At 33.2% G+C, this 20,873-nt stretch overlaps 1 protein-coding gene and 1 long non-coding RNA gene across 47 annotated transcripts in view; one reads left to right on the top strand and one right to left on the bottom strand.

The window, feature by feature from the left end:
• Window positions 1-20,873, bottom strand: part of ABI2 (abl interactor 2) — a 119,663-nt gene that overhangs the window by 44,601 nt on the left and 54,189 nt on the right. For 23 of the 45 annotated variants that reach the window (XM_038585449.1, XM_038585474.1, XM_038585467.1 and 20 more), the window contains exons 2-3: window positions 14,838-15,005; window positions 4,114-4,290 (exon numbers count right to left, since the gene is read on the bottom strand). In XM_038585449.1, the coding sequence (XP_038441377.1) occupies window positions 4,114-4,290; window positions 14,838-15,005 (345 nt within the window). Of the gene's footprint in view, window positions 1-2,631; window positions 2,650-4,113; window positions 4,291-14,837; window positions 15,006-20,873 lie in introns of all 45 variants that reach the window. The other 22 variants (XM_038585458.1, XM_038585448.1, XM_038585443.1 and 19 more) reach the window with 1 other exon arrangement.
• On the top strand, window positions 1,050-20,126 carry LOC111094458. Of its 2 annotated transcripts, none has more exons than XR_005385240.1 (3): window positions 1,050-1,604; window positions 8,804-8,955; window positions 19,991-20,126. It is a non-coding gene; the product is annotated as an uncharacterized LOC111094458 (long non-coding RNA). The 2 variants fall into 2 exon arrangements; XR_005385239.1 differs by lacking the exon at window positions 19,991-20,126 and adding an exon at window positions 16,431-16,577.

Here is a 20,873-nt window from a genome sequence, read left to right as displayed (position 1 = left end):
ATATGGCCTCAGGTATACACTAAAACACTTCCATTATGGCATTCCACCCTTCAGCTTTTTATTCTTAAGCCTTTTGTAAAAATATCACCATATTATTTTCAAAGGTCTTACGAATTAAACTCTACAACTTGTGGGCAGCCTGGGTGGCTCAGCGGTTTAGCGCAGTCTTCGGCCTGGGGTGTGATCCTGGAGACCCAGGATTGAGTCCCGTGTCAGGCTCCCTGCATGGAGCCTGCTTTTCCCTCTGCCTGTGTCTCTGCCTCTGTGTGTGTCTCTCATGAATGAATGAATAAAATCTTTAAAAAAAAAAAAACACAACTTGTTCTCCCCTGTCAACTAAAGGAAAAAAAAAAAAAAAAAAAAAAACCAACCTAAATTTTTTATGAAAAGAACCATGAGCCCCCATGAGAACATGCTATTCAAAATGTTAAAAATTCAACTTTTAGTATGGAGGATTCTTTTAAGTCAAAACCCATGTGTCTGGCCTCAAAGTATGATCTTTGTTTAAAGTCTGTCTGAAAGACATCAAAAGTCTAACAGCAATAAAGAGCAAAAAGAGAGTTCACAAAGAACTGAGGAAATCAAAGAAGCAGATAATCCTACCAACAAACATCAGGAGACCTCTAGGGCACTTGACATAATCCACAAGTCTCCAAGATCAGTTGGAAACCACTGAACTAGTTAATTATCCAGTTCCTTCCAACTATAATATTTTCTCTTTAATATTTCTATTTAAATTTTTTAAATTTATTTAAATTTCTATTTAAATATTTCTATTTCCTACCTTAATGTATTAAATTATTCTATTAATCACCCTACTAAAACCACTCCTTTTTAAATACCAGAATAAAAAGAGAAATATTTGTTATACATTGAATATTTTTTCACTCTACTTTGTTTTGGTTTACCCAAAATTATTAGCAATGTGCTATAGGTTTACAGAGAAGGAAAAGTCACAAAGAGGGACAGGAAGAAAGAAAAGACAGAGTGTTGGTACATTCTAGCTTCTAGAATGAGTTCAGGGTACTCTTCTCACCAGGCAACACCACTCAGAGCAGAAACACCTACATAGAGCCACAGTACTCAGGAGTGAAGCTTTTGTATATTTGTAAAGATGTCAAGGAATCTTACCCAAGTGTGGTATATTTCCTTGCTTTCTAGGGGCTTATTTCCTACTCACTTTGGTGTATCTCCCACATAGAACAGATCCTGAATCCAAGAAGGTCAAAAAGGAATCATAGTACAGTTTGGAGGCATGAGCATAGGAAAGTAGCTTACACAAACTGGTCTAAACTTAAAGGGTTAAAGAACTGGTCCATTTCTGTGTTTTTTTCCTTTAGATGATCTTTCTGTGCACTTGTATCACTTTGAAGAAAACCCATCAATAGCCAAAATTTGAATGCAGCTTTTACAGGAAAAGAGCCAAGCTAGTTACACACTGCTTTGGGTCTACTTCTTTGTATTTTATGCAAAAGGAATCTCCTCAGAATTCCACATCCCCCACTTACCAAGACTGAGACATTCTACTCAATAACACAAGAAGTACATGCGCTCGACTCCTCTAGTCACATCTACCAGGATCTGTTGAAAAGTCTGTGGCCCTGGTTAGTATTAGTAGCTAGTTAATGATTCAGATCTCAATTATCTTCTTATCACTTTCTATACTGGAGACATGACAGATAACAGGGTTTTAGATAGTGTATTTGAAAAGAATTTATAAAGTTCAGCTAAGAAAATAAGAAAAAGGAAATTCATGCTCAGTTTAGTGAAAATGTTAGTAACCTTCTATTTAAATGTTCTTGAATACACTTGAATGTCTTTTACCATTAATTCTCTAAAATACTAAAATATAAACAAAAATCCCTAAAATGTTAGTGAAACAAGTATTTCTCTAATTCTTAATGTGAATTTTGTTAAACACTCATGAACTTTTGAAGTTTTGATATAATTAATACTCAACTAGTAAAACTCTTAAAGTTTATGTTGAAATATGTATCTTATATAGCAATTTGAAAATGAGAAACTAATTTTGCTTTTTGCAAAATACATGATACTGCAACTTAAAAAAAAAAACCTGTAACATTGAATATTTTCCATTTCTCAATTTCTTTACATTGACTAAGAGTCAAGAGATAATGACATACTGGCCACAAGGTGTCTAATAAAGCACACCATTTATAGAATAAAAAGGCTATTACACAGGGGGAGGGTTAAATAAAGCACATTAGTTGGCCCTCCAATCCATAACATAAATCCTGTATTTACAAAAGTCCAGCTAATTTTATTCATAATGACATTTTATAACAGGTAACCTTAATTTTAATTTCACAAAATATATGAACATTACAAAATACACATTTATTCAAAAATATTTACTAAGCACCTAATGTGTGCATCAGGCACTGTTGTAGGCACATAGGACAAAACTTTTTTGTGAACAAAACAGACAAAAAAATCTGCCCTCATGGAACATGAAGACACACCACAAAGTTGGATGACAAAACTTTTTAAAAATTAAAGAGGAATTATTTGTTGATTTTAGAAGGCCAAGTGCCAAATATCTCTTCACTCCCCATATGTAATATTCTACATAAGAACAAAGAATGGAAATCCAGCCCTGGAATCTCTTACCTTAAATCTAAGCAACCACTTAATGCATAAATGGAGCAAATAAAAGAGGTAAGGAAAAAAAGCATTGAAAGGTTAGTTGGAACTTCAGGATGTGAAGAGAAAGGAAAAAAAACAAAGAAAAAACAAGTTAAGCATTCAGCATTAAAAAATAATGTTTCAGTAGATCATAGAAAGAGTGGTCAAAGCAGAATGTGTCATGAACAGGAGGGTTTTTTTTTGATGAAATTATATGACATTGTTTTATTCAAAAACTTTAATAAAGATTTCTTCAAATTAGTTAGCCCTAAACTCTAAAAGCCCAAATAATAAAAAGGACTCCAGAGTCCCAAAAGAATAATATTTTACTTGAATTAAGTTAAGAATTAGAGTGGGAAGGAAACCATGTTTTTATTGTATAAGTGGGCAAGTACAAATATTATGTTTTATATTCTAAGTACCTTTTGTAATTAGATTCTGGCATTACCCTAAAATTATTTATTAGCAGTTATTAGTCTAGAATAAATCTCAAAATTATAAAATTTTTAATATTTCATAAAGTCAAATATCAAATTCCAGATAACAGTGCTTGTATCAAAATTCTGAGAAAGAAAAAGACTTAATTTACACTGTATGTTTTCTTTTACCTAGGTCTACATTAGATTTACATTTAACTGATTTCCAGGATACTAGTGTAGGATATTTTTTTAATTTAAATTTGCTTATATAGACATAAATCAATTGCATAAACTGTACAGTTTCACACATATGTATATATTCAAAGTCACATTTGAAGAGTCATTGCCCTTCAAATCACTGATTAAGATGAAAGCTTTAAGTAACTGAACACTTAGCTGAAGCTCCAAATAGTTTAAGTATAAATACCAATTTAAATCAAATTTATATGCACCTTAGTTTTGATTATGGTACTTTTACATATGCAGCAGATACTCCAATACATTTTAAAAGACAGCCAAAATATATAATGGCTACATACTCAAAAGCAGTGGAAATACTAATTCACATATTACTTTCATCTACACTACTCTCACCCAAAATGTTAAGATAAAATTATTTTAGAAAGATTCAAAGTACATGTTTGTTTATAGATGTTCCTTCTGAAAACTAACACCAAAGCGTTGCTGATAAATTTTTGAAATAAGGTGGATACTTAAAGAACATGCTGAGTAGTTTTTTAATCGGTCATACTAAGTCATTAAAAGATTAGAAAAATTAAACCACACTTATTTGCCCAATCTAGATGAGGTATCCTCATAGCTGATTAAGTAAATGCAATTCATTTAAAGGTGACTGTTTAAAATTTGAAAACACAGCACCAGGAAGAAGCAAGAAGGATAGAATAGTTATAGTATTAAAGAACCTTCAGAACCACAACTGGGCCAAAACCTGGACCTCCAGGAAAGAAAAGACAAAAGCTTAATTTTCTAAAGAGTTAGTTCCATTATGGACTGCTGTTTTAAAAAGGTTGACAAAAATTATACTTACCTTTACTCCATGTCCAATATCATCTAGAATTGTATAGTCAATAGGTTTTCTAATATAACGAACTGGTCGTTCAAGATTGGCTGGAGCAATAATCTTATGTGTCCTTGAAGTGTTTTTATTGGTAGTCAAAATACCAATCTCTCTTCTTGCAACTTTCTCTTTATGAATATCAACGGTCTGCAAAATATAAACACAAGACAAAAATGTAGAGTTCTAATCCCCAGAAGAATCAAAATATAAATGCTCAGACATCTAACATTATTATTCATATACTTAGCCCCAACTGCTAAATTTTGTTCTTTTTGGATCTACTAGCTTTCTCCATTCTTAGGCTAAAGCCTAAGGTTGGCAAATCATGGCTGGCCAACCAAATCTGGTCCACAAACTGTTTTTTATAACCTGAAGTTTTTTACAACCTGGGAGTAGTGTTTACATGTTTTAATGGTTTTTAAAAGTCAAAAGAAAAATAATGTCATGACATGTGAAAATCATACCGAATTCAAATTTCAGTTTCCATAAAGAAAAATTTTTGGACCACAGCTATTCTACTTGCTTACATATTTTCATACTACAGGGCAGAGATAAGCAATTAAAACAAAGACTGCATGGCCCGCAAGTCTAAAATATTAGGGGGTTCTTTACAGAAAAAAGTGTGCCAACCTCTGGGTTAAAGCATGCTAATTTTTTCCCAAGCTCCATTGCTCCATTAATACTCAAACTAATATATAATGACTAAGAAAGCTCCAGGTATTATGTTGGTTACATTTTTAAATAACCTATTAGTATAATTTCCATTGATGCTCAAATGCTTTTCTATTCTTAAAAAAGAGAGGCTTAAAATATAAATACAATGTTATCATCTTTTTACAAAAAAAATTAAGTTTGTGTATATTTTATCATGATAACATTAAAATATTTCATTAATTTATCCTATTTATTAAATGTTCACATAGGATAAATGTGTTTTTACTTGGTCTTCTATTTGTTGATAGCGAATTTCTGTATAAACATAGATAATTAATATCCCTAAAAAGCATTTCTCAAACAGCAGGTTGTAATTTAGTGGTATGTGAAAGGCAATTTTTTATTTTTTTAAATTTATTTATTTATTCATGAAAGACAGAGAGAGAGAGAGAGAGAGACACAGGCAGAGGGAAAATCAGTCTCCATACAAGGAGCCCGATGTGGGACTCAATCCCAGGACTCCAGGATCACGACCTGAGCCGAAGGCAGACGCCCAACTACTGAGCCACCTAGGCGTCCCAAAAGGCAATTTTTTTAATAAAAAAAAAATAGAAATATTAGACTATATATGCATAGTAAGTATTTTTTTCTTGAAATATTTGTTAAATATATATATATATATATATACATATATATATATATATATATATATATATATATATATATATACAGGAATTGATACAGGAAAAAGATACAGGAATTGTGTACTGGGTGCAACATAAAATATATTTTTTTACTGTGAGTTGCAGTCAAAAAAGTTGGAAAACACTTCACTAAAATTGTTCATATCTCTCATACTCTTCCTGGGCCAAGCAGCAATTAACAGACACTCATTCCTCCCCAGTCCTACTTCATTTTCCCCTTTCTGAAAACAGAACCAGGTAATAACATAGAAACGGAAAGAAAAGATAACCATTATGACAGTATTAAATATCACTATAAGTAATCTGAAAGCTGATTATCCCTCTAAACTATCCAAGGTATGAAGGGAACTTGAAACAAAAGTCTCCTATTTCAACCAAAAGATTTTAAAAGCAACAGTATCTATAAGCTTCACAACTAGTATCTAAATGAAGCATCAAATCAAAGACTGGCCAAGGTAGTTAACTTTATCATTTTAAATATTTCTTTTTAAGGCAAAAATAATCTTTGAGCTTTCCTGAGCACGTTAAGTAAAAATTACAAAACCTGCCTTCCTTTTCAACTACTACAGGAGAGCTGTAACAGAGAAACAGACATTTATACATTAGTGACAATATTGGTATTTACTTATTTTTAACTTCAGAGAAATAAAAATCTCATTTTAAATAATTTCTAATGTGTCATGCTGAATCATTAAAACATGCACTTAGAAATATTTCATATGTTTTAAGTATGCTTCAAAATAAACAAAACCAAAGAAAATATGGCACTTTTTTTGACACCTATTTTTTTTATAACTGGTCTTCACAATGTCAATAAAAGAAAATTTATCAGAGAATGTAATCGTCTTGAGACACTGTTCTTCCTCCAGTTTTTAGAAATGTAGTTATACTATTCAAAAAGGAAACCAAAAAAAAAAAAAAGGGAAACCATAAGAATGCAAACCTAACCAACCATAGAATTTTAAGCTTACTGCAAACTGAAACTTTAATTTCAAATTTTAATGGTGGAATTATTAATACATCTCTGTATTAATAAATAAAATGAGGGGGAGACCTGGGTGGCTCAGCGGTTGAGTGTCTGCCTTTGGCTCAGGGTGTGATCCCAGAGTCTCCGGATCGAGTCCCACATCAGGCTCCCTGCATGGAGCCTGCTTCTCCTCCCTCTTCCTATGTCTCTGCCTCTCTGTGTCTCTCATGAATAAATAAATTTAAAAATCTTTAAAAAAAATAATAAAATAAAATGGGAAAGCAAGTTTCCATATCTGCATTAATATAGTTACGTTTTATAATAAGCACATATTTTTTAACTGTGAAAAAATTAAGACTTTTTTTAAAAAAGCACTGAAAACATTTGATCATTTTTCTGGGGATTGGAGGCACTTACATATTACTTATAAGTTCTTCTTATATATGCACAAACACAGCCCAAACCTACAGACCATTCACTAAGGATAAAACAAAAACCAATATAGCAAAGAAAAAAAAAATCTCAGAATTATAGGTCTAAAGTGGGCTCTTACAACTTCCTGAGAGGGAAAGCAAAGTGCAAACAATAAACTATAAGAAAATACATCCCTTCATCAGGAAGGGACAATTTTCCCAGCACTAAACTCCAAAAGGAATTTTGGCTGGAGGAATTTTGAACAGAAAAATGTTGCTTCTTATATTCTCAGTTAAAAAAAAAAAAAAAAAAAAAAACCTCAAGGCATGTTTTAAAACATAAATCTTAAGAGCATAACATCCATGGAAAATCAAAAGAATTTAGTTTGGTTATATAATATTTCTAGTTGTTTACTCTAAAAGAATTCCTACATCTTAGAAAAACTAGACCAGGGTTTCTCAATAGTGACACACTTGACATTTTGGGCCAGATAATTTTTTGCTGTGAGAGGCTGTCCTGAGTATTGCATCATGTGAAGAAGTATCCCAGTAGACCTGTAGCACTCCTCCAAACCAAGTTGTGATAACCAAAAATGTGTGACATTACCAAATGTCTCCATGAGGGTAAGTGAACCAATGATTTAGCGGGGGTACTAATTCACTTGTCCTTACATTACACACTCTGAAATATCAATATCAATTACTTCCAAACTTCTTACAAGAGCTGACTTAAGATTAGTATTTCTAGTGACTAAGTATAGATAGTTGGTGTTATTAACTTTTTAAAAAACATCTATAATAAAATATAAGGTTAAGAAAACCAAAGAGCATAATTTGTATTCCTGCCATCCTACTACAACACTAAGTTAAACTGGAGGAGTTCTTGTTAACAAAATCATATCTATATTCAGAAAATAGCTATGTTTTTATGTGGAGTCTGAATAATAACAGAGAACAATGAATCTACTACTCCATTAGGAAGGAAGAGAAAGTTTGGTCCATAAGATTATGAAATTTTCAGCAATCACCTACTTCAAATTTTTCAAAGCTTTCTCTTGGGGAAAACCATAGTCAAATTAGAATAATAGAAGGAACACTCCTCTCTCTATATAGCTAATATCAGCATTTATCAACTTACAACTGTCAGTTTTAAAAGAATTTTTGTAAAGCTCCTATGATGTATTGTTTAATTTAAAAATAACATGAGTTAATACATAAAATCTTTAATATATACGTGTGTGTGTGTGTGTGTGTGTGTATATATATATATATATAAAACTACTGTTTTTTCCTAAATCTAACTCATTGCTTGCACTAACCACCATTGCATTTGCCTTCATTATATTCTTTGATGTTATAAAGCTAAAATGTATTAATGCTAAGTTTTGGAAGTACAAGTTCAACACTGATGCTTAGGAAGAATTTTATTTTATTTTTTAAGATTTTATTTATTTATTCATGCAAGACACAGAGAGAGAGACAGAGAGAGAGAGAGACAGAGACAAAGGCAGAGAGAGAAGCAGGCTCCATGCAGGGGGCCCGATGTGGGACTCGATCCTGGGTCTCCAGGATCACGCCCTGGGCCAAAGGCGGCGCTAAACCGCTGAGCCACCTGGGCTGCCCAAAGAATTTTAATAGTAAAATAAAAGTATTCCAAATTTGTCCTGGATTTTTAAAGTTACTAGTTATATGACAATAAATTTATTCTTATTTAGTAGAGATCTCAAGAATAGCGCTTATCCATGGCAAATAAAAAGCTTAATTAGCAAAGACCAAAACTAATGAAAGTACACTTCTAATAAACACCATTATTGTTCCTACCTGCTAACCAAAAAACACACCAAGTAATATCACTGCAACTGTGTGGACTATTATTATTAATAGATCCTTATTAATTTGTTTCTCTATCCTTCTCATTGTAGCAACTGCCAAGTTATGCAGTGCCAAACCCAAGTCCTCTAAAACACCTCTTATCATCACCTTGAGATAGTTATACTTGCTCCCAGCTCCCTTGCAAGCCTGAGACCCACTCCCACATCTCCTTCATACACAGGCCACAACAGATATCAAGAAGGTACTATATAAAATATTTTGTTTTAGGATTATCTTTATATTGTGTGTCCCATTAACATGGATAATTAAGAGTTGACTGTACTGCACAGCACTGCTTCAGACAGCTGACCATCAGTGTGGGAAAATATGTGCAAACAGCTACAGTGGACTAACTCAACTAAGTTGCATGTTTTCATATATGTCTTAATTTTTTATTAAGTTAATGTTTCATAAGCTTTTAATTGTTTAAATGACAAATATGCTTAAATATACTCATATTATTCACCTTTCATAAAACAAATTAGTTACTACTAAATGGTAATTTTCAGTTATTTGTTAATAAGATGATATAAACTATACATAAATTAAGGACTATATAAATCCTACTTTTTATGCATAACAACATACCGATAACCTTTAGTAGGATTTCCTTAATTTAAAATAGAATTTTGGGAGTGCCTGGGTGGCTCAGTTGGTTAAGCGTCTGCCTTTGGCTCAGGTCATGATCCTGGGGTCCTGGGATCAAGCCCCACTTTGGCTCCCTGCTCAGTGGGGCATCTGCTTCTTCCTCTACCCTGCCATCCCACTTGTGACCCCGCTCTCTCTCTCTCTCAATTACATAAATAAAATCCTTAAAATTGAATTTTTAAACAAGGCTATCAAGTTTTTTAAACAAAAAAATTACCTTACATGGTGAGTTCCTCAGGGTGTAGACTTTCCAATGCATTTTACTATCTAGTTCTTCAGAAGAATTTCTTCCCTTCTATGGCATTTTATAATAATCCTTTCTTATTTCTTTTGCTATTTGCTAACTACTTCAACACCTGGCCAAATAAGTTCTAGTCAACTCTTGGAAGGCTGGGAGGAACAATACTTTTTAAGCTCTTTATGTTGCCTTTGACCCTCTTGATCTTCTCCTAAGCCATGATAAACTGAATGTAGATCATACTGATTCTCTCTAGTAAGCTGAGAAGAGATAGGCCTGGCTTAGAAGAATTTTAGTTCACAAGTTTGTAAAATTTTAGTCTGAAAAATGTTCTACAGACCTTTTTTTTTTTTAACTTACAAGAAATGGACACAAAGTCAAGGACATGGTAAATAGCATTCATCTATACACATAATACTCACTGACTTAAAAGTAGCTATATATGTTTATACAAGTAATTCAGAAAATTCTATGTTCTGATAACTACATGTTCTTGAAAAATATTTATTAATTTAACTCCTACTCTCAGCCTGAAAATTAAAAATTTCAGTTAGCTTTTTAAATAATATGCTTCCAAAGAAATGATAAGACAATAGCAACAAAGTTAGAGATCGAATTTCTTTAAAACTGCCATCCTTGGGGTGCCTGGGTGGCTCAGTTGGTGATCCTGGGGTCCCGGATTGAGTCCCACATCGGGCTTTCCGTGGGGAGTCTGCTTCTCCCTCTGCCTGTGTCTCCACCTCTCTCTCTCTGTCTCTCATGAGTAACTAAGATCTTTAAAAAAAAATTGTCGGGATCCCTGGGTGGCGCAGCAGTTTGGCATCTGCCTTTGGCCCAGGGCGTGATCCTGGAGACCTGGGATCGAATCCCACATTGGGCTCCCGGTGCATGGAGCCTGCTTCTCCCTCTGCCTGTGTCTCTGCCTCTCTCTCTCTCTCTCTCTCTCTCTCTGTGACTATCATAAATAAATAAAAATTTAAAAAAAATTGTCATCCTTGGAGCACCTGGCTAGGTCACTCAGTGGAGCATAACCTCAGGGTTAAAAATTCAAGCCTTATAATCGGTATAGAAATGACTTAAAAATAAAAATCTTAAGAAATAAAAATAAATTTGACATCCTTAAAATACCTAAGGTAATCCACATCAAGAACCTCTCCTAATACTTCTGATGGATATAGTGAGTGTGGTATAAATTACTACACTACTTAATGCTATTATTATCCATTTACTACAAAAACAGTCTGATACTAAGTAGTCATAATCAATTCTATCTTGTTTTTCAAAACCTTCAACTTTTAGAGAAGGAGTTATTATTTTGTTGTGTTGAACACAACTATGTATGTTTCCTGATACACCTTCCTGATATATAGTGGTAGAGTTGAATTCCCATCCTCAGATTATAAATCAGAATAATTTCTGAATAGTTGTTTCCTGTTTCAGGAAACACCTGTTATATCAGAGTGATAGAAGGTTGAGGTCAGTGAGCACAGACAGGTGAATAGCAAAGTCAGCAGAAAAGTAAGAAAGCAAATATAAATCAAGTTCATTTGTGATAATCTCAAAAGAATAAAGAATTCAAATTGAAAGCTCAGAAATCATCTAATCAGTCCTACCATTTTACAGATGAGAAAACGAAGTTCAAGTAAGTCAAATGTCAAGCAAGTCAGCAGAAGAACCAAAGTAAAATCTAGATCCTTTACCCTCTCCACTCCTAAACCTATGGAGAAAAGAGCTAGAGCACTAAGAGGCTGAAAAGTATAAGGTTCTTACCCAGGAAACAGGAAAAAGATACTGATAAGGAAAGAAATACCCCAAAGATCTAGTATCTCCTAGTCCTGAACCACTCTACCAGACAACACTTGCAAAACAATTCTTGATACCTACTACCATTCCAATAAACACGTGATCTGATCTTGTCTTTGACCTGACTGAACCTCCATCCCAATCTTCTCTCCAAATTCTCTGAATCTAGTATTTTTGCTCCAAATGAAAAAAAAAAAATCTAGGCTCAATATATTGGAAGACCTTTCTGGCTCCCTCTAAAAATATAATAATATTTTAAATAAAGCATAATAATAATATAAGTACCAAATACTTGGGAAAAAAACGTATTTTAGAACAAGGGCTTACAAACTACAGCTTACATGCCAAATCTGGCTTTCAGACTGCTTTTATATCACATACAAACTAACAATAGTTTTTTTACATTTTTGAAAAGTTGTTTAAAAACATATACATACCAAGAACATGAGATTGATACCACATACCTGGACCACAAAACTTCAAGTATTTACCATCTGGCCTTTTAGAGAAAAAGCTTGCCAATCCTTTTATTTAGAATACTTACTAAGTATTTGCTTTGTACACAGAAAATGTTTTCTCATACTATAATCTTTCAGTCTAAATAGTATCAAATAGCTTTGATGTTCAATTGACTTTTAAAACAAAGGACTCTACCTATTCATTAAACATAATTGAAAGATATTTCAAGCCTTAAAGCAAATGGTAAAAAAAAGATATAATTTTTTTAAAATTTACTGATTTCGGGATGCCTGGGTGGCTCAGTGTTGAGCATTGGCCCAGGGCGTATTCCTGGAGTCCCAGGATTGAGTCCCACATTGGGCTCCCTGCATGGAGCCTGCTTCTCTCTTTGCCTACATTCTCTTCCTCTGTGTCTCTCATGAAGAAATAAAATCTTTAAAAATAAAAAAATAAAAAATAAATAAAATAAAATTCACTGATTTCTTAGATATAGCCTTCTATCACCCCATTTCTCCTATTCAACCTCCCCCCAACATGCTATTTTGTATAGACTTAACAGGTATTTACAGCTGCAGATCCCTCAGTCATCCTGGGACTACTCAATTCCAAATGAAGATGATTCAAAATAAATAATAAAAATTAAAACAAAATGAATAAAAAATTTTTAGAAAAAAAGGTTCAACTTATTCAGGGCTCTGACTCAGTCCCGTTATTTCTGATCTACTGAATCTTTATCCATTCATCTCTCCCATTTTTCAATTACTCCTTTAAAACTGCTTTAAAACACACTACTAATTAGACCTATTAACTATAAATAAATATGATACTAAAAATAAAATGTTCTTATTAACTGAATTAATACATATAATTACAACTTAGATAGATTTATACACCTTCCTCAAGATTGCTACTCTTCTCTACCAAAGGAGTACAGAATTCTAATCAAAAAACAAATGACTTTAAAAAAAAATGACTATCAGGCCACTTGGCTGGCTTAGTTGGTAGAACATCTGACTCTCAATCTCAGGGTCATGAATTCAAGCTTCACATTAGGTAGAGAGATTACTTAAAAAAAAAAAAGATGATTATCTTTCACTGTTATTTGCTTATTATCTTCTACCTTCACAGTCTTATACACTCTCTTACAAACTAATAACAAACTATTCATCCTTTTTAAGAACTCTAATATATGAATTTCTCTTCTGCGTTTGCACTTTTCTTCTCACTTTCTTTTTGGGTCCTTTCCTAAGGACTTCAAACATGCAGAAATTTTAAGACTTTCAAGTGTAAACTTCAAAATTCTCTATCAGATCAGTAATTTGTCAACATTCCTCCTTCTATAGAAAACAAGTTCATCTATTTCATCATTATTATTTTCTAAGGGATCTCTTCTGAATAAAATTTCCCTCATTCATTAAAACTCATCAATACAAAAAAAAAAAAAAAAACCCTCACCAATTCTTTGGAGTTGTTTTGTTGTTTTTTTACTTTAAGAGACACAGCAATATAACAAGCAGTAAATTATACAATCTCTATAGAAGTTTATATTGGGGGAAGGTGCCTGGGTGGCTCAGTTGGTTAAGCATCTGACTCACGCTCTCAGCTCAGTTTTTGATTAGGGTCATGAATTCAAGCCCCACGTTGAGCTCCACATGGCATGGAGCCTACTTAAAAAATAAATAAAAGTTTATATGGGATGTAAAGAAAACCCTACAGTGACAAATTCATATTTAAGATCAAATTTAGTATTAAATAACAAGAAATCTCTTTAACTTAGTCTGATGAACTTTCAAATAATAGAAATATATGGGAGTTCTCCAATATCTGATTTGATTATCTCAACTGATTTTATTTAATTACACAAGTTAAGCTTCAGACTTTGAAAAATTGTTCGATTAGTCAATTTCAGAAGAGTCCTGAACTCTTAAGATAAACAAAAAGAAAATATAATGTACATTTTTTATAATGGACATTTTAAAATTTGCTATTCCAGAAAAGTTCTAATCATTTAGATCTAAAAGAATGTTGAATACTAACTACATCGTTACTCAAGTAAGAGTGCTAAACTAGAAAAGCTCCAAGATCTCGCCAGAGAAACAAACAGGCAGATCAAAACCTTTACTTTTTAATGTTTTTTAAATTTTGCAATTACAAATTGGCTTTTCACTGAAGTATTTAGATGGTTCCAAAATACAGAAATGGTTACGAAAGCTATGACATATATACACGATACAGCCATTGAAAATGTTTACAAAGAGCTTATAACATCACGGGAAGACATCTGTTGTCATAGTAAATTAACAGAGCAAAATCTAAACTCTATACGTAATATAATCACAGCTACATTTTAAAAACTATTTAAAGGAAAAAAAGTATTGGAACAAAGTAAAACAAAATATTAAAGGTAAAAAGTTTGAACCCTGCATGAAGTTTTTTTTTCATTTTACTTTTCTATACGAGAATGGCTATTAAAATGGAGAAAGCATAACATTAAAATTTTTTAAATCTTATATAATTTTTTAAGGTCACTTAGATTAATATTTCCATTATTGAGGTTCTATCCTGGTAAACAAAAATCCTACCAACAGAAAAAAAAATTTAAAGAAGTGATCAGGTTATCACACTAAATTTTTTAAAAAGATAAACAAACATGAAATTTGGTAAAAGTTAGAAGAAACCAGACAAATTTTCACCTAAAGGCTGCTTACTTTAACTACTGAATTATAATAGAAACCATTAAAATTTGCTTCCCTGTCAAAATCAGAGAAGATAATGATTCCACAAAAAGAATAAAAAACAACCTAATATTGAATTTGTATTTTCCAAATCATACAGGCAAGCTAACTCACACAGTAAATGCTGCAAGAATTATATAGACTGCCTGTGTTTAAAAAAGTGTTCCCCATAGGCAAAATAGAAAAACAGTGTGGTCTCACTTGTGAAATATGATTGATTGAAGATTCCATCCTCCGTAGCTGGGATGCCTGAATATCCAGCATCTGTAGGACATTGTTGGCCAAGGTATTTATCAGATAGGCAACACTTGCTAAGGACTGGGTGGTGTAGGCTTTGGTTTCTTCTAGAGCTCGCTGCTTATCTGCTGACTAAGGGGGGAAAAAAACAATCATTAATTTAAAGATAACCCAGTCTATCAATCTACTCTACAAAAATACTCATCAAAACCATTGTTTCTGAATCTACACACACTAGTAAAAAGGTTCTGAATGTTGATTATCAGTATCATTAAACCCAACAACTACTGATTGAGTTGACTAATATTTACATGTTGAATAGGTAACATCTTTGTATATCTATAGCCATTTAATAAATGAGTTCCACTGGATGTTTTCAGCAATGGCAGCAAGCATATAGCTTCTCAAGATTAGACTCCTGGAAAGATAGCACTGATTTAAATGTCTAAATTCTGGCATCCGTTTTTCTACTTTCCTGAATTTGTCCTTTCCTTCCACTCAAAGTATGAAATGTGTTTATAACGTAATGTCTCATTAAAGTAATGACAATGATAAAATAAAGTTATAAGTAAAAATAACAAAGTAAATAAAAATGGGTAATAATAATAATGATAAATAATAAGAAATTAAAATAAAAATAATTAAATGGGTGCCTGGGTGGCTCAGTCAGCTGGGTGTCCTACTCTTGATTTTGGCTTGGGTCATGGTCTCAGTGATGTGGTCAATCCCCAGTTGGGCTCAACTCAGTGCAGCCTGCTTGAGATCTCTCTCCCTCTGCCCTTGTCCCCCTCCCTCCCTCAGAAATAAATATTTTTTAAGATTAAATAAATATATAAATATATAAATTTTTTAAGAATAAAATAATCAAAGAAATCTTTCTTCTCAAGCATTTTAAGTGTTACAAATCTATCAGACATAAATTGCTATCAAAACAGAGTACACAGTAAAAAACAGTCAATTCATTATTTCCAAGATCCTAAGGCAAAACAATGATAAAGACACACATTCTATGCTGCTAAATGCCAGACACCATCTACTTGTCCTAGTTCTGTAAAAAAAAAAAAAAAAAAAACACACTGGTTCAGTAGAAAGTACACAAGCCTCTGAACCAGAACCTTTCATCTTCAGGTAAGCTCTACTATTTACTACAACGCAACAACTTGGACAAGAATAATAGTTTCTCAGTTTCCTCAGTTACAAAGCAGAGGAAAACCTCTCTGATAAACCTCTCTATCAACCATTCTAAATAGTGTGAACACCAAATAAGATAATGAATGTAAAACCATTTTCTAAAACTACAGATCATTCTATATAACAACTGTCATTATCTCTTTGAGTGGTCATTAACTGTTCAAAGTCCACTATGTTCCACTCTCCTCTCTCCTACACAGTATAGAAGTGAAAATTAACAACCCTGGATATGTTTTTCCAGGGAGAGCAAAATTCTTTTGAAGAAGCAGCAGTCAACAAAATAATCGAATGATATCCAGTTTAACTTGCAAAGGGCTAACTAAGGATAACTATATTCGCTTTTTTCTTTTCTATTCTAATCCTCAGTAATCTTGCTAACATCAATGCTTGAATTAACAAGAGAATTGGAACCAAATTTGGCTGAAGATAAACACTTTTAAAAACACATCATACAGGGACGCCTGGGTGAAGTTGAGCCTCTGCTTTCAACTCAGGGCGTGATCCTGCGTCTGGGGATCGATGGAGTCCCACATTGGACTCCCCACAGGGAGCCTGCTTCTCCCTCTGCCTATATCTCTGTCTCTCATGAATGAAAAAATAAACTCTTAAAAAAAAATCATACAAACTTCTAGATTCTGATTGTGTATGTAAGGAGCCTGGAGTCACCTTTCATCCTAACAAGTAAAAAGCTCAATACAATGAAAAAGATCAACAACTTTTCTTGAATTCATGGGAAAAGCAGCAAGTCATTAACACTTTTCAGACATTACTCTAAATCAGAATATTTACTATAGAGAATAATTCAAAATTAAAACACTTAGATAATTTATTTGATAGTATATGTCTTCAAAGGATCAAGAGGATAGATATTATTTTCAATGTATCCTTTTTTATATTTATAGTATTTGAAGTTTTTTGAAAAGCAGTATTATTATCACTTCATGCTCTACCTTTTTTGCTAGTGTATACATGAAATCATACAGCTGACTGATACTGCATCAAAGATAGAAGAGGCCCTTTTATAAATAGGCTTTGTATATATCTACTTTTCTATATAAAATTGAAGACCCTGTAATATAAAATGTATGAAGAAACCTAAATTGCATGTTGTTTGTAGTTGATATAACATTGATGTAAAATAATATAAAGTATGTATTCGGGGCATCATTCTTCTGCATTGAAGTAGCAAATGAACACTCTAAATTTTATAAATATATTGCTGTATCAATTGCTCTTTAGGAAAAAAAACCTGGCAATCCATTAAAATCCTGATGTATCTTCCTAATAGCAATCAAGTCATGAAGTTTTGAACATATAAAAGTCATGAATATCAGCTGATGAGACTGAAACAAAAAAAAAATCTTCACAAATATCAAAGTATTGCTAACTCTTTCCTAAAAGGTATATATTTATTGTACGTCCATGCTTAATAAATAATTGGTCTCAGTTTTGAAAACCAAAGTTAGCACAACTCTCAGATCATTATCATAAGAACAAGAATGCTTCTTGATTGCTTGTAAGTTGTTTTTTGACCAGGGAGCAGGTAGTGGATTTTGAAATGCTTTATTCACACTGTGTGAACTTAATATATTTTATTTAATAAAACTAAATGGTTTCTAACGTACTGAAAGAAAAAAATTATTCTTGGAACCCTCTGAGAGAAGATGACACAGATGACATGATCGCCTATAGAGAAATCGAAAAGAACTGACAAAAAAACTCTTGGAGTAATAAGAGATTACAATAGTAGGATACAAGGTTAATATACAAAAGTCAACTGTTTTCCAGCAATGAGCAAGTGGAATCTGACATTAAAAACACAATACTATTTACATTAATAATCAAAAATATAAAACACTTAAGTATAGCTCTAATAAAATATGTGTATGATCTATATCAGGAACACGGCAAAACTCTGATGAACAAAATCAAACGACTAAATAAATGGAAAAGCAGTCCATATATGGATAAGAAGACTCAATACTGTCAAGATGTCTACTCTTCCCAAACAGAAATATAGAGTCAGTGCAATCCCAAACAAAATATCAGCAAATTATTTTGTGTATATTGACAAACTGATTCTAAAATGTTTAAGGGGAGGCAAAAGATACAGAAGAGGCAATACAACATTGAAGGAGAACAAGAGTTGGAAGACTAACACTAGTCAACTTCAAGATTTACTCTACAGCTATAGTAATCAAGACTATGGTACAGGTGAAAGAACAGACAAAAAAGTTCCAAGGAAAAGGAGAGCCTAGAAATAGACCCACATCAAAATAGTCAGCTGGTCTTCAACAAAGGAAAAAAGGTAATAAATAGAGCAAAGACAATCTATTCAACAACTGGTGCTGGAAAAACTGGACAGCTAAATGCAAAAAAAAAAAAAAAAAGGATCTATACATAGAGCTTATATTCTTCACAAAAATTAACTAAAAATGGACTACAGACATAAAAGTAAACTGAAAAACTATGAAACTACTAGAACATAACACCCATATTGGGGTGACCTTGGGTATGGCAATGACTTTTCAGATATAGAATCAAAGGCATGATCCATGAAAGAAATAATTTATATGCTAGACTTCATTAAAATTAAAAACTTCTAAAAAAAAAACAAACAAAACAAAAACTTCTGCTCTACAAAAGACAATGTCAAGAGAAATGAGAAGACAAGTCACAAACTCAAAGAAAATATACAAAAGACACATCTGATAAAGGACTGCTATCCAAAATGTATCATATAAACAAGGGGCACCAGGGTGGCTCAGTCAGTTAAGCATCTGACTTTGGCTCAGGTCATGATCTTGGGGTCCTGGGATCGAGCTTCACACTCAGTGGGCAGCCTGCTTGTCCCCCTCCCGCTGCCCCTCCCCCACTGCTCATGCTCTCTCTCTCTCAAATAAATATATATACAAAATCTTTTTAAAAAAACAAAATATACAAACTCTTTTAAAAGTCAATAGGAAAAATTCAATTAAAATATGGGCAAAGATATTCACAGACACCTCATCATAGAAGATATACAGATGGCAAATAAGCACATGAAAAACTGCTCCGTATCATATGCCATCAGAGAGATAAATGCAACTTAAAACAACAATGTGATACTACTACCCACCTATCAGAATAGCCAAAATCTAGAACACTGGTAACACCAAATATCAATAAGGATGTGGAATACTAGAAATTCTCTCATTCACTGCTGGTAGGAATTCAAAATGGTATAGCCATTTTAGGAAGATAGGTTGGTTAAAACCAACTTAATATATAAATAATGCATTCACATCAAACAATGACCAAATATACATTACACTGTACTGTACAAACAAATATAAGTTTTTAAAAAGAGTTTGCAATTAGGATCCCTGGGTGGCTCAGTGGTTTAGTGCCTGCCTTTGGCCCAGGGCGTGATCCTGGAGACCCATTGAGTCTTGCATCAGGCTCCTTGCATGGAGCCTGCTTCTCCCTCTGCCTGTGTCTCTGCTTCTCTCCCTCTCTCTGACTCTCATGAATGAATAAATAAAATCTTTTTTAAAAATAAAAAATAAACAAATAAAGCGTTTGCAATTGCTTAAAGAACTAGGAGACTTAAGTCACTCCAAGGAACTGCCACAGGGCCAGTCCATCGTACGCTCTATAATACTGCTCAAAAGAATTGGTAAACGACCACCACCATATTCAAATTTCAAGGACAACTGAGTTTTGGCAAAATATAATCCATGACATTACTGTTTCTGACTTATACTTTATTTATTCAGTAGTTTTGTTTTGCTTATAAATTACATATTTATAGTTGTTACAAGAGAGGTGTAATCATAAATAATTTATATGCAATTTTATGTTTGAACATTAAACATTAGCATAAAAATTAAATGTACTTTTCAAAATAAGTTAACACAGGCAGATTTCTTTCTTTTCATTTAAAGGGTTTGTCCTTGGAGTACCTGGGTTGTTCAGTCAGTTGAGCCTCTGACTCTTGATTTCCCCTGGAGTCATGATTTCAGTGTCATGGAATGGAGCCCCGCATCGGGCTCCACTCTTGCTGCAGAGCGGCCTGGGATTCTCTCTCCCCCTCCCTCTGCCCCTCCCACCATCCCGTGCCCTCTCTTTCAAATAAATAAATCTTAAAAAAAAAAAAACAAAAAAAAAGAGGCGGGTATGTCAATCAATCAATAGGTTTGTCCTTTACTCAAGCCTAAGATTTACTATGTCAGCCACCTGGGTGGCTCAGTCAGTTAAGTACCCAACTCTTGATTTCAGCTCAGGTCATGATCTCAGGGTCCTGAAATCAAGCACCGCATTGGGCTCTGTGTCTGGACAAGGAGCCTGCTTAGAATTTCTCTCCCTCTCCCTAAGACCCTCCCCTAGCTCATACTCTCTCTCTCTCTCTCTAAAATAGGTGAATAAAATCTTAAAAAAAAATTTACTACGTCAGTTCATATGTAAATATGAAAAAAGAATGCAAATATAGTCCTGTAAACATTAATGTAATAGCCCTTATGTAGACTAAGGGAGGACACATGTAGACTAAGGGAGATATTTTTTTCTCACAGAATAACAGAATGTTATTCCCACAAAATAATTCAGTAAACTAGAAACAATTCATTTATCTATGATACTCATTCTTATACAAAATTCAGTTTTGTGTAAGACAGTTTTTTTTTAAAAGATTTTATTTATTTATTCATAGAGACACACAGAGAGAGAGAGAGGCAGAGACACAGGCAGAGGGAGAAGCAGGCTCCATGCAGAGCCCGACGTGGGACTCGATCCAGGGTCTCCAGGATCACGCCCTGGGCTGCAGGAGTG

The sequence above is a fragment of the Canis lupus genome, chromosome 37, assembly GCF_011100685.1.
Source record: "Canis lupus familiaris isolate Mischka breed German Shepherd chromosome 37, alternate assembly UU_Cfam_GSD_1.0, whole genome shotgun sequence".
NCBI lineage: Eukaryota > Metazoa > Chordata > Mammalia > Carnivora > Canidae > Canis > Canis lupus.
Note: the sequence above shows the minus strand (reverse complement) of the source record. Positions and strands in the feature narration are given on the sequence as shown.